Below are 19,392 nucleotides of genomic sequence, written 5' to 3'. Positions count from 1 at the left end.
CTCCCCTATAAAATGGTAATCAAAGATATAGATGATACTGTCCTGTAGCCTTTTCTTTACAGATACCAGCTGTGTAGTCAACACAGAAAACCTTATGGCAAAATCTGTGTCAGAATCTATAAAAATTACTTTGCTTTTTCAGTGAGGAAAAAGTTCTGAATGGAGTGAATAATAACATGTGAATTTATCATGAAATGATTTTATGTCACAGGATAGAAAAGCACTCAAGGAAAATGTGGATGAGATACAGAAAAGTGAAAAAAATCATAAATAAGTCATATAACTTAACCCAATAATTTGTTCATATTTCTTTATGTCTAGCTTTTGGTGAATAGTTTATGCTACTTTACTGAAAACTTGTGTGTGTAATTGTAACTGGAATGTAATCAATAGATTTACCCACCAATGAGCACAATTTATATTAGCCAGGGACAGGGATTCCCATTCATTAAATCTGTGGAGGACATGCCTTTATCTATTTCCATGGATGCAGCCTGGAGCATCCAACATGTCATGGCTTAAATAAATTAGTCCTGACATGCCTGCATTTCTGGAAAATAGGACAAACATTTCTTTTGTCCTTTGTGTCTTGTCTGCAAAAGCAGTGGTGCTTTCCCCCCACCTATAGAGTATGACAGTAGATAATTTTCCTCGCTTAATAAACTTTTTTGAAATTACAGGAATATTTTACACAAAAATACAAAACCTGGATCTCCAGATTTTCATAGGTATCAAAAGAAGGACAGTCAAACTACCAGCTACCACTTATTCCAGTTCTCAAAGCATCTGACTAAAGCAGCTCTAACAGGTGTAAGCTTGCCAAAATTGAAGTTTCCATAACCTTTCTTTATAAATAGCCAGTTTGTTAGGACTTCTCCACTGAAAAAGAATGTATTCACTTTCCCAGAAAGACGCTAGCCCTGTGGTCAAGCGATTTTTGTGGGGTCCTGGAAACCCAAGCTAAATTCCTTCGTGAAGTGAATACACATTTGCACAAATCTAAACCACTACAAAAAGAGATTATTGAACAAGTATCCCCAGTTAGTCAACAGCCCAAACACTGGGACTTTTTTTTTCTGAGACATTGAGGACTTGTAGAGCAGACTTATATAGGCCTTTGATTAAAATATATACATTCTTGATTTCTTCAAGTTTTTAAAATTTTATAAAGTTTTGCTTCCATAGTAACTACGCACAAAAGTGTAGCTTACATATAGATGAGCATAAAAGACAAATTCTGAAGAACTTTGCGACACAGAAAAAAAGTTAAATACAACAAGCATTTTCCCTCCCTCTCCTATTCACAATCAATAGCATCCTGGAGAAAAAGATCAGCCAAAATGCTATGGAAGAACAGTTATGATTATTAATCTGTAACTTTGTGCTTGCAGGGGCATGTGCAAACACCAAAGCCTGATTCAAGGGAGATGGCATTCTTATTTCTTCCAGGATTTCAAATTTTTCAAACTTTTTTTCCATGGTTTCAAATTGGTCCCCTATAACAGAAAAAGAAGAGACAGCTTTATAAAAGTGAACTCAGGATAGCTTGATTTGTCACATTTTTCTGTTCTGCAGAAGAGTCGTGTCAGGGATCTGCTAGTGAGAATACAGGTAACCTGTTTATGCAGTGGAGCATGTAGGTGTTCAGGGAGTTAGTCAAATTATGATATTTGAAGACCCTGTGCCTTTGGTTATTAATTTTTTATTTTTATTTTTTCCCAAATGATTTCAATGGCCCTGAGCTCTGGTGCTCAAGACTACTATTGTAGACAGCAGGGGGAAGCTAATCATGCCATAAAATATTTGCAGGAAGACTTTTCACTGGCATCTTTAACAGTCTTCGCTGGTCTATTTTTGGACCCCACTCCATTAGTATATATGGACCAATGCTTTTACAGAACACTGTATAATATGATCATATGATCTTTGTCATAGACAGGAAAACCAATGTTATCTTCACTGGTCCTAATAAAACTTTCTTATACGTTTTTTATCTGTTATACTGCATCGTGGTGGCTATTTTTGCTTATGCTTTTTAGAATACGGAAACCTTATGGAGTTTGTGGAGTAGCTATATTCTTGATTATAACTGCATCTATGGAGCTATGATCTCATGTGTGTTTTTTTATTATTATATATATATATTTTTTTAGGAAATGTAAACATTTGCTTATCAAGACACACTATGAATTAAAACCTAGATGTTTTCCAGCATGTCACATGGCATATATTTATCCCTGTATCAAAAAATAAAAAAATAAATAAATAAATTGCACAAAAGCAGTGAGTGATTGCAATAGATTATTTGGCAATAATACTCATATTTTCATGATACAATACAGTTACACAACTAATATTTATTTAATTTTTTAAGTACGTTATAACATGTCTTAATCTTTATAAAAACTAGATCTGTATGCCTGGACATAGACTCTCTGTAAAATATCTGTTTACTTGATTCTAGCCAATATTTCTCCCATTGATTTCCAACTTCCTATTCTTTTATTTCCATTCTTTCTCTGCCTGCTGCCTTACTCTGCCTTAGCTTCCCTTTGCTTCCTTTCCACTCATCCCCTCTCTGAAATATCCTAACTCCTTGCCCTTAACATCATCTTGAGGGTTTTATGCTTTATCAACACCTGCTCTCCTTTCATGGTTGCCCCCTTGCTGAACTCATCACTTAGGACTGCAATCCAGAACTGCTATTCATTTGCAGACCCAGCCTTTTTCCAACAAATGAAGAGTGGCTGGTGTGCTGATCAGCACAGCAAAGCAAAGATTCTAAGAAAGTCAGTGATAATTTCCAGTTTGTGGTAAATTAAATGACTTGTCTCTTCCTTTTGGAGGGCTGCTGTCCTGTTAGTGTGCATGTTTAAGGTTGAACTAGACGATCTTACAGATCTTTTTCAACCTGAATGATTCTATGATGCTAACGATTCTGTATTTTGTTTTACATGCATGCCCAACTTGTTACATTGCAGTAACTGTAGTTAACCTTCAATTTTGGACAATGGGGCAACAAAACAACACCTGATTTCTCATCTCCTTAAGACAGTATGATGTAAGCTGAGCTCAACTGCTTAACGGTGAAGGGAATGACTCTAATCAAATCTTCAGATATTCAGGTGGTACCAAGCAGGAGGTAGGAGGATAAAGAGGATATTTCTCTCCCTAGAATGCAATTGGACATATTTATATTTTGCCTGGTGATGAAAATCCAAAGATTAGTCATTGCTGGACACAGTGCATGTATTTTGAGAGGACATAAAACTCTGTTCTAGTAAGTCTCAACCTTAACAGTTAACTACATTTTATCCCTCTTTTTCCCCATCTCTGTGGGAATAACAAACTGCCAAGAACTGTCTGTTTTTCCCTTCTCAACACAAAGCACGGGTTGCCTTCTAGGATAACTTCAATTTTCATCTTCTTTTTCCAGAAAGTCTTGGTCATGGACAGAACCTCAGCTGTGTTTTTTTTTTTCTTTTTTTTTCTTTTTTTTTCCTCCCACAAACAGCTCAATCTCCTGAGGGCTGAACTGGTTTAGTGTCATTAAAGTGTAGTGGAGGTTTTATGAAAAGTAATGGTTTGGGGGTTAGAAACAATCAGACCATGTGATCTACTTGTTTTTTCTGTTCTTTCTAATCCATAGAAAGAATAGTATGAAAAATATCAATGTTTGCTCGTTTGGTTTATGATTCTTTTAGAACTTCAGATACTTCATTCAGAGTGGGAATTTTATTGGTGGGAAAAGTTCCTGAGTCAAATAACTTGAAGTACGTTTAATTTAGGAATGCATGTAGGAAAAACGATGAAATTACAAATAATTTATCTTAGCAAGTATCTTTCAAGCCACCATGAACTGAATAGTGCTTTACGTTCAAGAGACTAGCCTTTAAAATGCACTGCTGTCTAATGTGTCTGTGGCTGTATTTCATTATCTGTTTGGAAATCCTGTACTTTTGGTCCTCTCTACTTTTTCTCCCTGTTAATGTTGAGCAAGAAACGGTACCACTTACTCTTTTGTCTACCTGTGAAAGACCATAACCAAAATAATTTTAACATATATGTGGGCTGGTTTTGTGAATCAAAATTCTGAAAATGGTGCATACTTCAGAAACATGTCAGTTTCTGAAATAAAAGCATTTATGTCTTTATGCATGGGAAAGAATAATGAACAAATTGTCTCTATTTCAGTAAGTATTTATTTTTGTTATGCACATATACATAGGCTGGCCTACATATACAAGAACTATAAAGTAATTCAATAATTTTGCCCCAGTCCATGCAAATGTGGCATAGATCCACAGAGCTACAAAAGGTCATGTCCCTTGTTGCGTGTTACCTGTAATAACAACAGCCAAGTGGATGTACATAACAAGAGTTTCCATCACTCTTCTCTCTGCACCTCTCTCACTGCTTCCCTCCCTCTCTCACCCTGGAGCTAGCTTTGACTTCACTCCTTTGACTTCAAGTTTGACATCCTTCTAATGTGGTCACTTCTGAAGTCTACCTACCTGTTGTTTTTTTTTTGTTTGTTTGTTTGTTTTGGTTTGGTTTGGTTTTCAATAAAATAACAGTGGTTTGACAACTAGCAGAGGAAATTGGCATAAAGTTTCATTAATGCTTGCGCTATGCAGTTAAAATGTGTAAAAACTATTTCTAGTCAATTTTTAATAAGGTTTGGTGACATTGAGCTTTTCCAGTGCTAAATGAAAGAGGCATTGCTACATAGCACTATCTGCATAGTCAGAGTTTGCTAGTGGAGTGTGTCCATTTCATGATATTAGTTATGTATTTGTCTCAGCATATGCTTGTTTCATTTAAAGTAAAGATATCAGAAGTTAATCATTATTTCTTTCCCAAGCATGCTTTTGAAAAATAACACTTTAAAAATTACTATTATATTCATGATAAAAATGAAAATTCTTTGAAAATCTGTTTGCAATACAGTTTTCTTCTGATTAATAACCCTTGGAAATCTGTGCTCATTATACCATAAACATGACCTTTATAAAAACAGCAGAAAAATCCAAATGCAGAATATGCCAGGTCAAAGATTTTTTAAATGTCAGAAAGTGTAAAGCTTTAAAAATAATACCATTTTATAATAGTTGGCTGATGATTGTATTTTACTTTATTTATTTATTTATGGTGAATTTTTAAAGTTGTGGTTAGGATCTATTAAAACCATGATCACAGGGGAACACACTTCAGGATAATTCTTAATGCCCCTCAGCAGCCTCCTCCCTGTGGTTAAATACTCCATTTAAATTGGACATTTTTGGTAGGCCTCTATCTGGTCAGTTCTCCAGCAGAGGCTACCAACCTCATGTTCTGACCAGCTGGTTAGGAGACATCCACAGAAACAGTGTCAATAACAATGCAGTCAGTCTAGCAGTCAGGAAATTTCATCAGCAGAAGTATCTGACCAGTGTACATGCAATTTGGGGAAAATGCATATTTGCAATGTTGTATCTTTCCTCTGACTTCATCAGATAGTAGTGCTACTCTGAAAAAAAAAAAGCACACTTCCTACACAACTCAAGATCCACTTTAGCTTGAATCTAAATGTAAACATCCCTGATGCGGGCTGGAAATCACACTGTGGATAGCTGCTTTATGGGGGAATAGCGAGCCAAAACGAAGACCTTATAGTCAGGAGAAGAAAAAGAAAAGCTGTTTTTCTTTGATATTCAGACAAACTTTTCTGGCCTGGCGTTACTGTGTGGGTTAAGAATATCAGGATAATACTATGTATTTGTAGCTCACTCATGGCATGGCGGGCTTTTCACTTTCTTGGACTCACCTTTTTACTAAAGAAAGCTTAAAGTTGTATAAAACATGACCAGCAGGAGAACAAACTTCAGAATGGGACAGGGAATACGTATTTTGCCAGAAGAGGATTATACTAATAATGTATATATAAAGCAGATGTGGATTTATCAGTCCACCCATCTTCCATCTAGTATTATGGCTGGGAAGGATGAACAGGTTTTGATGTCATCTTTGCTATCATGAAATTGCTTGAATCTGAGTGAAAATGTGTTCATTTCACTACTAGACTAAAATTAGGGAAGGATGCTGAAGTGGTCATAGTACTAAATTTAGGGGCCCAGGGTTCAGTTCCTTGACCTGCCATGTGAACAGGTGATTTATGCTTTGTGCACTGGGTGAAAAATGGAGTTGATCTCTTGCTAAATGGCAGTGTCCTGAGAATTAATTCCTAAGAATTTATACCAGAGCCACATGGAGAAAATGAAGACTGCTTCATATGTTGTGGGGTATTTGGCTTGGTTCTGTAAGGCAATTGGAAATCAAAAGCTTCTGCATCCTCCAGAGGGAGGAGGGGTACTGTTCATGGATGTTCTGCTTGTTGGTCTTCTCTAAAGTCATAACGCTGGCAGTCTCGGGCTCTCTGATTCCCTAGCAGTTGACATGTCTGGTACTTGGTATGGGTAGCTGATAATAAGCAAGCTGATAATAAGCAAGGTGAAGGCTTGTTGGAGCAGTGCCGGGGGAAACAATGGCTAGGCTGGGGAAGAAGGCGATGGCCCAGCTGAAGTGCATCTACACTAATGCACGCAGCATGGGTAACAAACAGGAGGAGCTGGAAGCCATCGTGCAGCAGGAAGGCTACGACTTGGTTGCCATCACGGAGACGTGGTGGGACCGCTCCCACGACTGGAGTGCTGCAATGCCTGGCTATCGGCTCTTCAGGATGGACAGGCAGCACAGAAGGGGTGGTGGCGTGGCTCTCTACATTAGAGAATCTTTTGATGTTGTGGAACTCCAGGCTGGGAATGATGAGGTTGAATCCCTGTGGGTTAGGATCCGCGGGAAGGCCGGCAAGGCTAGCATCCTGGTCGGGGTCTGTTATAGACCGCCGAACCAGGATGAGGAGACGGATGAGGAGTTTTATAGGCAACTGACAGAAGTTGCAAAATCGTCGGCGCTTGTCCTCGTGGGGGACTTCAACTTCCCGGATATATCCTGGAAACACAACACGGCACAGAGAAAGCAGTCTAGGAGGTTTCTGGAGAGTGTGGGAGATAGCTTCCTGATGCAGCTGGTCAGTGAACCTACCAGGGGTGGTGCCCCGCTAGACCTTCTCTTCACAAACAGAGAAGGACTGGTGGGAGATGTGGTGGTCGGAAACCATCTTGGACAGAGTGACCACGAAATGGTAGAGTTCTCTATTGTTGGCGAGGCCAGGAAGGGGACCAGTAAAACTGCTGTATTGGACTTCTGGAGGGCTGACTTTGAGCTGCTCAGGACGCCGGTTGGCCGAGTCCCTTGGGAGGCGGTTCTGAAGGGCAGAGGAGTCCAGGAAGGCTGGGCGCTCCTCCAGAAGGAAATCTTAACGGCACAGGAGCGGTCCGTCCCCACGTGCCCAAAGACGAGCTGGCGTGGAAGAAGACCGGCCTGGCTCAACAGAGAGTTGCGGCTTGTGCTTAGCAGGAAAAAGAGGGTTATAATCTTTGGAAAAAAGGGCAGGCCACTGAGGAGGACTACAAGGATGTAGCGAGGCTGTGCAGGGAGAAAATTAGAAAGGCCAAAGCTCATCTGGAGCTCAACCTGGCTACTGCCATTAAAAGACAACAAAAAATCCTTTTACAAATATATCAATGTGAAACGGAGGACTAAGGAGAATCTCCATCCTTTACTGGATGCGAGGGGAAACCTGGTTACTAAGGATGAGGAAAAGGCTGAGGTGCTTAATGCCGCCTTTGCCTCAGTCTTTAGCGGCAATACCGGTTGTTCTCTGGATACCCAGTGCCCTGAGCTGGTGGAAGGGGATGGGGAGCAGGATGTGGCCTTCGCTATTCATGAGGAAATGGTTGGCGACCTGCTAAGGAGCTTGGATGTGCGCAAGTCGATGGGGCCTGCTGGGATGCACCCGAGGGTACTGAAAGAACTGGCAGAGGAGCTGGCCGAGCCGCTTTCCATCATTTATCGGCAGTCCTGGCTATCGGGGGAGGTCCCAGTTGACTGGCGGCTAGCCAATGTGACACCCATCTATAAGAAGGGCCGGAGGGCAGACCCGGGGAACTATAGGCCTGTCAGATTGACCTCAGTGCCAGGAAAGCTCATGGAGCAGATTATCTTGAGGGTCATCACGCGGCACTTGCAGGGCAAGCAGGCGATCAGGCCCAGTCAGCATGGGTTTATGAAAGGCAGGTCCTGCTTGACGAACCTGATCTCCTTCTATGACAAAGTGATGCGCTTGGTGGATGAGGGAAGGGCTGTGGATGTGGTTTACCTTGACCTCAGTAAGGCTTTTGACACCGTTCCCCACAACATTCTCCTCAAGAAACTGGCTGCGCGGGGCTTGGACTGGCGTACGCTTCGCTGGGTTAGAAACTGGCTGGATAGCCGGGCCCAGAGAGTTGTGGTGAATGGAGTCAAATCTGGTTGGAGGCTGGTCACAAGTGGTGTCCCCCAGGGCTCGGTACTGGGGCCGGTCCTCTTTAATATCTTTATCGATGATCTGGATGAGGGCGTCCAGTGCACCCTCAGTAAGTTTGCAGATGACACCAAGCTAAGTGCGTGTGTCGATCTGCTCGAGGGCAGGAAGGCTCTGCAGGAGGATCTGGATAGGCTGGAGCGATGGGCTGAGATCAACTGTATGAAGTTCAACAAGGCCAAGTGCCGGGTCCTGCACCTGGGGCGCAACAACCCCAAGCAGAGTTACAGGCTGGGAGATGAGTGGTTGGAAAGCTGCCTGGCCGAGAAGGACCTGGGAGTATTGGTTGATAGTCGGCTGAATATGAGCCAGCAGTGTGCTCAGGTGGCCAAGAAGGCCAACAGCATCCTGGCCTGTATAAGAAGCAGTGTGGCCAGCAGGTCTAGGGAAGTGATTGTCCCCCTGTACTCGGCTCTGGTGAGGCCGCACCTCGAGTACTGTGTTCAGTTTTGGGCCCCTCGCTACAGGAAGGACATGGACGTGCTCGAGCGAGTCCAGAGAAGGGCGACCAAGCTGGTGAGGGGTCTGGAGAACAAGTCTTATGAGGAGCGGCTGAGGGAGCTGGACTTGTTCAGCCTGGAGAAGAGGAGGCTCAGGGGAGACCTTATCGCTCTCTACAGTTACCTTAAAGGAGGCTGTAGTGAGGTGGGGATTGGTCTGTTCTCCCACGTGCCTGGTGACAGGACGAGGGGGAATGGGCGAAAGTTGCGACAGGGGAGTTTTAGGTTGGATGTTAGGAAGTACTTCTTTACTGAAAGGGTTATTAAGCATTGGAACGGGCTGCCCAGGGAGGTGGTGGAGTCACCATCCCTGGAGGTCTTTAAAAGACGTTTAGATGTAGAGCTTAGCGATATGGTTTAGTGGAGTGCTTAGTGTTAGGTCAGAGGTTGGACTCGATGATCTTGAGGTCTCTTCCAACCTAGAAATCTGTGTCTGTGTCTGTGTCTGTGTTCAAACTGGCCAATTTCTGCTTGTTGCCTTCTACTTGGAAATGGACAGAACTTCACAGAAAGTAGAACACTCATTTTGGATCATTTAGTTTTCAGTGATCCAACAGCTTCCAACAGGGAAAAAAAAAACAATCCAAATTTGTCTTACCAATTGGAATAAAGCCTCAAAGGATTCTGAAGAGCTCAATTAGGTAGGTCATGTCCCTATTGCTAAAATAAAAAGCTTCACTGCTGCCCTTGCGCAATTTATAATCCATAGAAGATGTTGCCTGCAGCAACTTAATGGAATTCATTGTTAGATGGTGTTAAATACTGAAGTTCAGATCATGTTTTTCTGGTAGATTTTATTTAATAAAAAAATATTTAAATTGGTAAAGTGTTTTGTTTGGGCATTATCTAGGTATGAGGTGAGAGGGTGATACTTAAGGGAGGCTTTTACATGAGCTTTCTTGTGGCCTACAGAGGGTATGGTCTGCACTTTGATCCCATTCAGACAGGCTGGATCCAGGTAAGCCAGGTACGCCTTTCTATTAATGCAGATGGAGAATGGCAGGGGAGCAGGAGGGAATAAGGCAGCAAAGAGGGAGTGCGGACCTGAGCATTTTTACCAAAAGTAAGGACAATAATTAGAGGAATAATTAAAGGAATAATTAATAATTAAAGGAATTAACAGATGCCAGGGTATTTATGAAAATTTGTCTCTGGATTTTCCCAGTCCTGCATCATAATAACAGCTTTATAGGATTCTACATAACTGAAAGAAAAATCTACTCCCTTAGGTGTACATTTTTCAGTCAAAAACCTTGTGACAGGATATACAATTTTACATTTTTTTAAAAATATTATAATTATGAAAGAGAAGACTTTAAAAACCTTTGTGTGTATGACTTTGTATGTAAGACTTTAAAAACCTTTGAATATGATGCATAGCCAGAGGCTGCTAAAACTAATAATAAAGAATTCTTTTTCTAAACTAGCTCACTTTGCAAGAATCACTGAATAAATATTGTCTCTAGAAAAAAATAATGCTTTGAATAGCAGCAAGTGACCAGAGCTGAATCAAATTTTCCAGGTGAATACTGTATTTGTGGAAAAATGCACTCTATAAATAAATAGTGGGTACTGATTTGTGCCAAACTGGAAGAATTTTACTTAAAAAAATAAAATATAAAAAATAGGAAAAAAAAAAAAAAAAAGGAGGAAAAGGGAGGAAGAGATGAGGATCCAAGAAAATATTTTTGTAATAAGTAGTTTTGAATTGTTTGGTTTTGGATGTTTGAGATTTGCCAAAATGTAAATAATAAAAAGGGTTAAGTATCTAAGTAAGAAATAAGGAATTTCATTTGGGGTGCAAGAAATGTTTCAGCTGACACAGTGGTTTGGTTTCTTTTTCTCCTCCTATAATTGTTTTTCTTTTTTTTCTTTTCTTTTTTTTTCTTTTTTCTTTTTTGGGTTGGCCAGTGAACTGAAAAATCAATTACTCCCAGATCTCTGCAGCTGAGACAGTGTTGCATTCATCCTCTTCAAAGTGACAAGCAACTGTTAACATTACTAACAGCAAAACCTATGAAAGAAAGGCTTACATTGCCACACAGTGTAGTTGACCCTCAAGTTGTCTCAGGAGAGTCAGCTGGAGCGAGGCTGGTGTGGCTGGAACCCCATTCTGAGAGTTCCTTTCCAGTAGGTGTCAAATATTTAATACAAATATTTTATCAGTTCCTTTTTCTTTTTTCCCCTTCTGAAAATAAGAGGGAATTACATGAAACAATATTGTGTTTAAAGGCAGATATCCTCATTTTAAAAATATATTTGAGATTATTATATGGTGAAAGGACTCTTCAAAAAAGTCTGTGAATGATGCGGGAGTTGAAAACACTTTGTCTTAAGATCCTCATCTTCCCTTCTGGAAGGGGATGAGGGGAAGGCATTAAAAAAATCAAAAGGACCTGAGTTCTGAAACTACAAGTGGTCAGAACATAGATTTCCTGAGCAGTAAATTCTTAACAGGCATCATGTTATTTGGTTGTATGTAATGTTTCTGTCCATGAAGAATAACATGGGAATAAATATAGGCTATTAGAATCAAATATTCAAGATTAAAAAGTGCACATCAAATTCACAAGTTGCATGTTAACTAGTTTTCTGTATCTTGAGTTCATATTTTAATCGTTTGAGGAGTATAAGAACTACTAATAAGTAGTGAAACCTATTCTACCTTCTCGGTTTAGATAGTACTGCTTATGGAACTGATCTTATCTATAAAGTGGCAGTCTAGCAGTTCTTAAGAAAAGTAGCTGTTCCAAAATTGTAAACCACTCTACAGAGATGAAAGGGAATACCCTACTGACTACAGGTCATGACAAATTACATTACGCTAGAATATTCCTAAAAGCGAGATCTGCAATTCATATCACATTGCCTGTGCTACCTTCTGAAGAAGGTTATTCTTTTGTCTTTGGATGTCTTTAAATTTCCTATTTTCTCTGAAGAGATTCTCTGAAGACCTAAATATGGTATCGACTATTTTTGATAATGAAATTTAATTATCCTTCATGACTAGCCTACTATTCTTAATTGCTTATGTCTTTATTTTTTTCATGAAGAAAATCTGTTCATGTCCACCCTGCCTATTCTTTGACCCACTGGCAAATTAATTTGTAACGATTTTAAAGTTCTAGCTGGACTCAAGTTACACAAATGTAAGTTTCTCAGCTTTTGTAAAATAGAATATGAGTTCCCCCCCCCACCATACCCCCCCCCCCCCTTTTTTTTTTTTTTTAATATTCTGAACAAGGAAAAAAAAAATCCTCTTTTGGCTCAGGCTCTCTAGAATATATTTTAATTCTTACTGGGTGTGAAATGACAGACATTTGGATCCTGCAAGGAGAAAAAAGAAAAAAAAAAGGGGGAAGGAAGAAAGGAAGTAAAACATCATGATACCTTTCTGAACTTACATTTTTAAGTTACCTGAAAGTTAACTTTTAAGCTGGAAACCTGTGCATTCCCAGGCACTGAATGAAAGGTTCTCTGAGATTCTGTCAAGGCAGAATGTACTTGTTGTTTTGACCTTCAATAAGCTATCCTTTGGAGAGGTGGGAGATGGGGTGGAAACCTTGGAAATATCTGTACATGGGAGAAAAATATTACATTACTGAAAAAAAACTGAGACTCCAGGATGGAAGGGAAATTGAACATTAGTTTACGGTGTCTCTGATGTATTGAAAATGACCATACATGTGGCCAGAAGGAAATAAATGTAAAGTAATGAAGGAGTGAAAACGGAATTCTGCAGATATTTGCTTTTTTCACTCGGTGTTTATGATGGTAATAGTTAGTGATGGAAGAACTGCAAAAAATTTGGATTAATGGGGTATTAATTTAGAGCTCCTACATAGTTTACAAAATACTTCTGAGTTCCAAATGCATTGTAAAAATTATCTAGACTATTTGTGCCTACAAAATTTGGGCTGGACATTTCCTTAGGACAGGCTATTTGATAAGAGACCTGATTATTCTTTTTCTGGAAACTAAACTTGCAGTTGAGTTGAAGAGATTTGGAAATTGAAGTGTACATGAGGAGAGGCTATGCAGGAAAAGATGCAGTATATCTTTTCTATAGCCAAGTCACAAAATATAGCAGTCTGTGGTTGCCAAATTGTTCAGCTGTGTGTTAGGAGACCTGAGAGACAGGATGTCCTTCTCCAGAAACTTTATGAAAATATGTTATTTATTATTCTGCACATAGAAAAAATGTATATATATGCCTTAATATATCTGTTACTCTGAGACTTTTCTTTTGTTTCCTTTGTGTGTATTCAGTCTGTGCTTTTCTTAATCCAGATGTTTAAAGCCAACACTCACAGCTCTCTATACTCTTTACCTAGCACTAATCTGCGAGATTTTCCAAGTGAACTAGGCAGAAGAATTTGCATGGGAGACTTTCTTATCAGAAAATGCTGTTTCAGTAAAGCCAATATTTTCCTCTTTTCCTTTCTTTCTTTTTTTTTTTTTCATAATAATAATAATAATAGTAAATTGTGAGTGAAATGTCCTTAAGATAACACCAAAACACACCATTTTTAAATAAAACTTTTTCTTCGTTTTGGAATGACTTATCATTTTGAAATCTATTTTCAATTCTGTAGTCAAACAATGTTTGAAGTCTAAACTGTGTGTGTGTGTAAAGCATGGTGTTTACTCACATTCCGGTTGAGAAAAATCAAATCTAAGAATTGCTTACAAAATGGACAGTTTGAGGCTGAATCTGAAGGAATCATGTCTTCATCTGAGTGTTTCTGTCTTCCCTTGGTTCAGGGTACAGGCAAGAAAGGTCTTGTAGTGATGAAGCTCATATCGCAGCTGGTTTCAGTAGAACCTCTTGAATACGCTACATCACAGAGTGCATGAACCTCAGTGTTGCATGTGTGGCTTTGCACCATTTAAGCTGTCTGTGCTCACAACACAATGCTGTATTGGCTGCTGGACTACACTTACAGGTATTGCAAAACAGTGGTAGGGCAAAATGTCTAGTCCTAACTGGAGACACAGTGCATCCATGTGTAAAAATACATTTTATTTTTTTTTTTTTGAGACTGAGAGAGTTATTTGAACTTCTCGAAATCTCAGAAAACTGTCACGATGAGACACAGAAAGTGACAAGGTTTTGTGGTAATCTTTTCTTCAAACTTTTTTCTCACATTTATCTTGAATGTATTGCCATTTCCTCTGGCCAAGAGATTATCTTGCCTGTTTTTTAAATTGTCTGAAAATTTAAGAAACAAATTATTACTTCCAATTTGGTTAAAATGTTGATCTAATTAAGCTTCAAAGTTGTATTACTCCTGTGCTTCTTACAAAGAAAATTAAGGTCAAAACATTGTCATGAATTTCCCAAATGTCTTGAATATTCATCTTTAATTTAGGATCTGAATGGACTGGAAACACTTGTTCTATAGATTATAATATCACTTACTTGTAAGACTGGAATTAGTAAATATATTCTGTCTTCCTGTTTTAAAGAATTGTAGCATGCTACCCATCAAATGTAACTTTAGGCCTGTACTACCTTATATTTTGGAGGGATTATTATGTTTCTCTGGTCATGTCCTATGTACATGCCACTTTTGGCAGTGATGCCTTGGTGCACTTCAGGGCATCAAACACAGCCTATGGACAAAATCTTTCCGTGGTCTGGGGTGTTATCAGCACTTTTGTGTTCAAAGTGGAACTTCCACCCTTGCTGACAGGAAGTTTGTGAAGTGGTTGGCATTGAGCCATCTCTTGGTGTAATGATCAGAAGTGTTGCAGCTGCACAGGGAATGCTGTGGATGTCTTTATGTAAAAGCTTATCATACAGAACATCAAAACAGTCATAAGCAACCTTTACAGTTTCTTACCTTTCCCCAGTGTTCAGTAACACTACATAACTAGAGAAGACCTAAGCCTTGTTGTAAAGTTATTTTCTAAGTGTGCTCTTGTCCCACATGGCACCACTTCTTTACAAAGTGAATTCTGCTTTATGAGTTTTACTGCACCCCCACTTCTTTCCTTCAGTTTCCTGGCTCTCTTGTTTTCCTTCTGTTGGCATTTCTGCCCTTGATACTTCTTTACAATAAGAATTTCTCTACATATTCTCTCCAAGAACTCATCCCAGTAGGCTTCTACCCCTCTGATAATGGATTAGAAGGGAAGTAGTAACATTGGCATTCACAAATGTAGTGCAAACATTTTTCAGTGAATTTGAGCCGCAAAAGTTGTTGCAATTGCTTCAGGTTTTGTTGTTCTTCTTGTTGTTGTTACTGATTCTAGAGTACAGCTCTGTGTATGTTAAGTGGAAAGAGAATCTAATTTTTGCTGCCCTAAAAATTAGAGAATTTCTTTTAAGTGTAAGCTCAAATTTCATGATACCTATCACATGCTCCATCATTAAAGGACATGTCTGACACTATTGCAAAAACAGAGAGCAGCTGTGCTCTTGAACATATTCATTTTCTCTGCCGTTGTAGCCAGGACTGGGGTAGATTTTAAACTCTGTTCCAGAGGCTCTGAGTCCCAGCCAAGGTCTTGCAAAGCTGGCTGATTTCTTCCTTTTAAAGCGCGTTCTCGTCCCCAGATGACTTCATGCAGCACTAGCTGGCAGCAGCAGGTGGGTGAGTGCCTAGTCATGCGACAGAGAAGAATCAGAGAAAGAACTGCTTCATCCTTCATAGTATCCAAGAGTATGGGATAGCAGTGCTATTGCTCTAGGTAACCTGAACCTGCAGAGCTGTAACACTCCCCTTCGTAGCACTGAGATAACACACCCGAGGAGCTGTTTTCCTGAGCATGGGCAATATTTTTCAGTTTTGCATTTGTGTCTGTGAATTGGAGGATATTTAACCAACTATTCCTAGCTATTGCCAGACAAATGCTCACCCTGGCATTTCTGTGTGGTTGGGTACAATCTCAGGTACAACTAAGAGACTTCTTAATAAGTTTTTTATCAATAAGAGTGGCAGCTTCATTTTGTGATACCTAAACATTTTGAGTGAGAAAAAATATGTTTTTCCAACATCTAAAAAATATCTTTATGGGCCTTTCCTATTCAGAGGGGGTAAGACTGGCCTGTTCAACATTACCTTATCATCCATCTGACCTGTTTAATTTGTTTTTTACACTGTTTTTGTAATAATTCCATGGGAATTTAGCAATTGCCAAACCAATGGCAGTCATTAAATACTTGATGGCTCTGTGCTAGTGAGCTATGGAAAGCAGAGCTGTTTGCTTTACGCTTTTCTCTTGCCTACATCCTTTAGCAGCTGAACTCAAAGAATCTGACTTTGTACATTCTTACATTGAGGTAAATATTCAAATGACTCTAGAAGTGACAGTTACTTTAAGGAAAAAAATAGCATGCAATTGGAGTGAGCCCTAATCTAATACCTTTGGTTTGTTTGTGGATGTTGTTTTTCTTTCTATAATCTGTAGTGAAATAGCTCACAGAAAGCTGGCAAAACAAACAAACAAACAAACAAGCAAAAAAACACTGTATTTGAAAATTTGGTTCCAGCTGATTTTATACCTAAAAACAGAACTCTGGATGGTCTGCTACAACTGGTTCATTAAATCCTGTGCTGTTAGCCCTCAATTAGAAGCATGAAATTGCAACACTTCTTAGCAGATTTGCTGACCAAATATGGAGAGATTCCATATATCGTTCTGAGTATTTTATATTTGGGCTCTTAAAGAATGTATGCAGTTCATCTAATGAAGCATCTGTATGTATGAGAGAAAAGAAACAGATTTCTGATCTCTCTCTCTGTTGGTCTATCTGCCTGTGTCTCTATTGAATGAGTGGGGTAAAACTCCCTTTACATTTTTAAAAATGTTTCTTGGACTCTTACCAGCAGGTTTTTACAGTCTGTTGCCTGCCTCTCAGATTAGAAGAACACTGGCATATTTTAACAGTTTCCTAGGATCCCAATAGTCTTTAATTAAAAGGGAATTGATGTTTTGGCGTGCAACCAAAACATGGGAGACACTGGAAGCAGAGAACAGGCTGTAGCAAGGGGCAAACAAATAAGTAAAACACAGTCCACAGCAAACAGGTAGAGGTTTATTAGTATGCAAGGGGATTTCTTCATTTACATAATGTTCCCACAGAACTGGTGATTGGTAGCATTAGCAGGGAGGAGCTTTCTGCTGTACAGAGTCTGAACCTACTCCACCCCCTGGAAGAGCAGAATATGTTCACCAGTGCCTTTCCAAAACACGAATTTCGATGGCTGCTGAAATTGTTTATACTTTAGACTTGTATTGATCAACTGTTGAGGCAGCTCGGTATGTTGTGTTTGCTAGGTTTAGGCTGACTCAGAAGCTGTAAGTTCAGTTAATTAAAGAAATTAGATATCTGCAAATTACATGACTTTCACAGAGCAGAACAGCTAGTTGTTCTTTTTTTTTGGGGAGCAGTTTGCTTGAAGAGTGCTGAGTAGTAGGGCTGGGGTAAAGCATTGAAACTGCAAGTGAATGAGACTAGCTGAAGTTCTGAAGGGAAGTCAGATGTGCACTGAACTATTGTTTTAGTTAATCCAGGAAGAGAATTGGTTTATTAGCTAATTCTAAATAATGAAAGACTGATACCTGAAGCAGTTATTAGTAAAGACCTATAATCAACAATCAGTCAGTTGCACCCTTTTACAATAACGCAGTAATTTTGTGGATAAATAAATCTGTATTTTTAACCCAATATTGATATTTATTGTTGCCTTTTTTTTTTTTTCTCCATGTTCATGTTACTTGCTGAATGCCTTCTATCTCTTTCTACACATAGGTGGTACATGCCAGAGCCCTGCTCTTCCAGCCTTAGTGCGTCCTCCTGCTCCACCCTTGCAGCCGTCGCTGGATATTAAACCATTTCTTCCGTTTCCTCTGGATACTGCAGCAGCAGTCAATCTCTTCCCCAACTTCAATGCAGTAAGTACACTCCTAACAGTTACTGTCCACTTCAGTGAGCCACAGTTTCCACAGAAGGCTCAAGAGGGCACAGAGTAGAATTTTATGTACTCAATTAAACCTGGAATATCCTCTCCCATATCGAGGGCCAAATAGCTCTTTCAGACACAGTGGTAGGCCATAAATTAAAGCCTAGCTGAGTGTTAGCCAGAAATAATGTAGAAGGAAGAAAAGGATACGATCCCAAGTGACATGCAATAAAGTTGCAGGACATATCTAGTCCCAGGCCTTGTGAGTTTCCCAGTCTAACTTAAGATGTGCAGAGTTTTCCTAACATAAAGTTTGCTGCAAGCATGAAAACCAAGTGATTCTACATCTCATCTCCAACATCCTTCTTGAGAAATATCTAAAATTTGCAAATCAGAGGGGCAAAGTTTATCTTTGTAAATGGTAAAAAAATTAGGGGCAATTAAAGCAGGAATGGAAAAAACATTAGCTGGTATATGAGCTATTCACTGGCAAACAATCTATTATTTTTATTTTTTTTTTTAAAGATTAGGATACATTATTTCTATCCCTTTAAATTAAAAGCAAGGTTAGATTTCTCTTTAATAATTTCTTAACTTATTCATACTATCTAAAAATTTTGAAATCTACTTATTACTTCTTAGGTATTTCATTATTTTACTGACCTAAATAGTGAGTGTTTCAATTTTCCCCTTTCTAGCTGAGGTATTTAATGCTGTAAAAGAAAGAAAAATTTTAAATTGATTTTAAATTTGTTTTAACTTTATGGAATCACGTCACTTTTTAACTCAAGGATTTTCTTTTCCTCATTTACCTGTGCTACATATAGGAAAAGAAAAAGTTAAGAGTGTGCTTGATTACTGTTGTGGTTTAGCCCGGCTGGCAGCCAAACACCACACAGCCGTTCGCTCACCCTCCCCCCTCCCTCTCCGGGATGGGGGAGAGAAATGGGAAAGTGAAGTCTGTGAGTTGAGATAAAGACAGTTTATTAAGACAGGGAAAAGAATAACAACAACAACAACAACAACAACAACAACAATAATAATAATAATAATAATAATAGTATTAATAGTAATAATGTGTACGAAATAAGTGATGCACAATGCAATTGCTCACCACCCGTTGACCGATGCCCAGCCTATCCCCGAGCAGCCGGCCCCCCCCTCCACCCCGGCTAGCCACCCCTATATATTGTTCAGCATGACGTCAGATGGTATGGAATACCCCTTTGGCCAGTTTGGGTCAGCTGTCCTGGGTCTGTCCCCTCCCAGCTCCTGCTGCATCCCTAGCCTGCTCGCTAGCAGGACAGAGCGAGAAGCTGAAAAGTCCTTGGCTTGGTGTAAGCACTGCTCTACAACAATTAAAACATCAGCATGTTATCAGTGCTCTTCTCATTCTAATCCAAAACATAGCACCCTGCCAGCTACTAGGAGGAAAATTAACCCTGTCCTACCTGAAACCAGGACAGTTACCTACTCTGAGAGACAGAGAGAGGGGTGGAAATTGTTATGCCATAAC

At 39.4% G+C, this 19,392-nt stretch overlaps 1 protein-coding gene across 5 annotated transcripts in view; it reads left to right on the top strand.

Moving 5' to 3' along the window:
• The window catches only part of ZNF385D (zinc finger protein 385D), a 438,227-nt gene that overhangs the window by 287,214 nt on the left and 131,621 nt on the right, over positions 1 to 19,392 (top strand). For all 5 annotated transcript variants that reach the window (XM_040547926.1, XM_040547929.1, XM_040547928.1 and 2 more), the window contains one exon: positions 17,726 to 17,868. In XM_040547926.1, coding sequence (XP_040403860.1) covers positions 17,726 to 17,868 — 143 coding nt within the window. The remainder of the gene's footprint in view (positions 1 to 17,725; positions 17,869 to 19,392) is intronic.

Source organism: Cygnus olor, chromosome 2, assembly GCF_009769625.2.
Source record: "Cygnus olor isolate bCygOlo1 chromosome 2, bCygOlo1.pri.v2, whole genome shotgun sequence".
Lineage (NCBI taxonomy): Eukaryota > Metazoa > Chordata > Aves > Anseriformes > Anatidae > Cygnus > Cygnus olor.
This window is presented reverse-complemented; position numbering and strand designations above follow the sequence as displayed.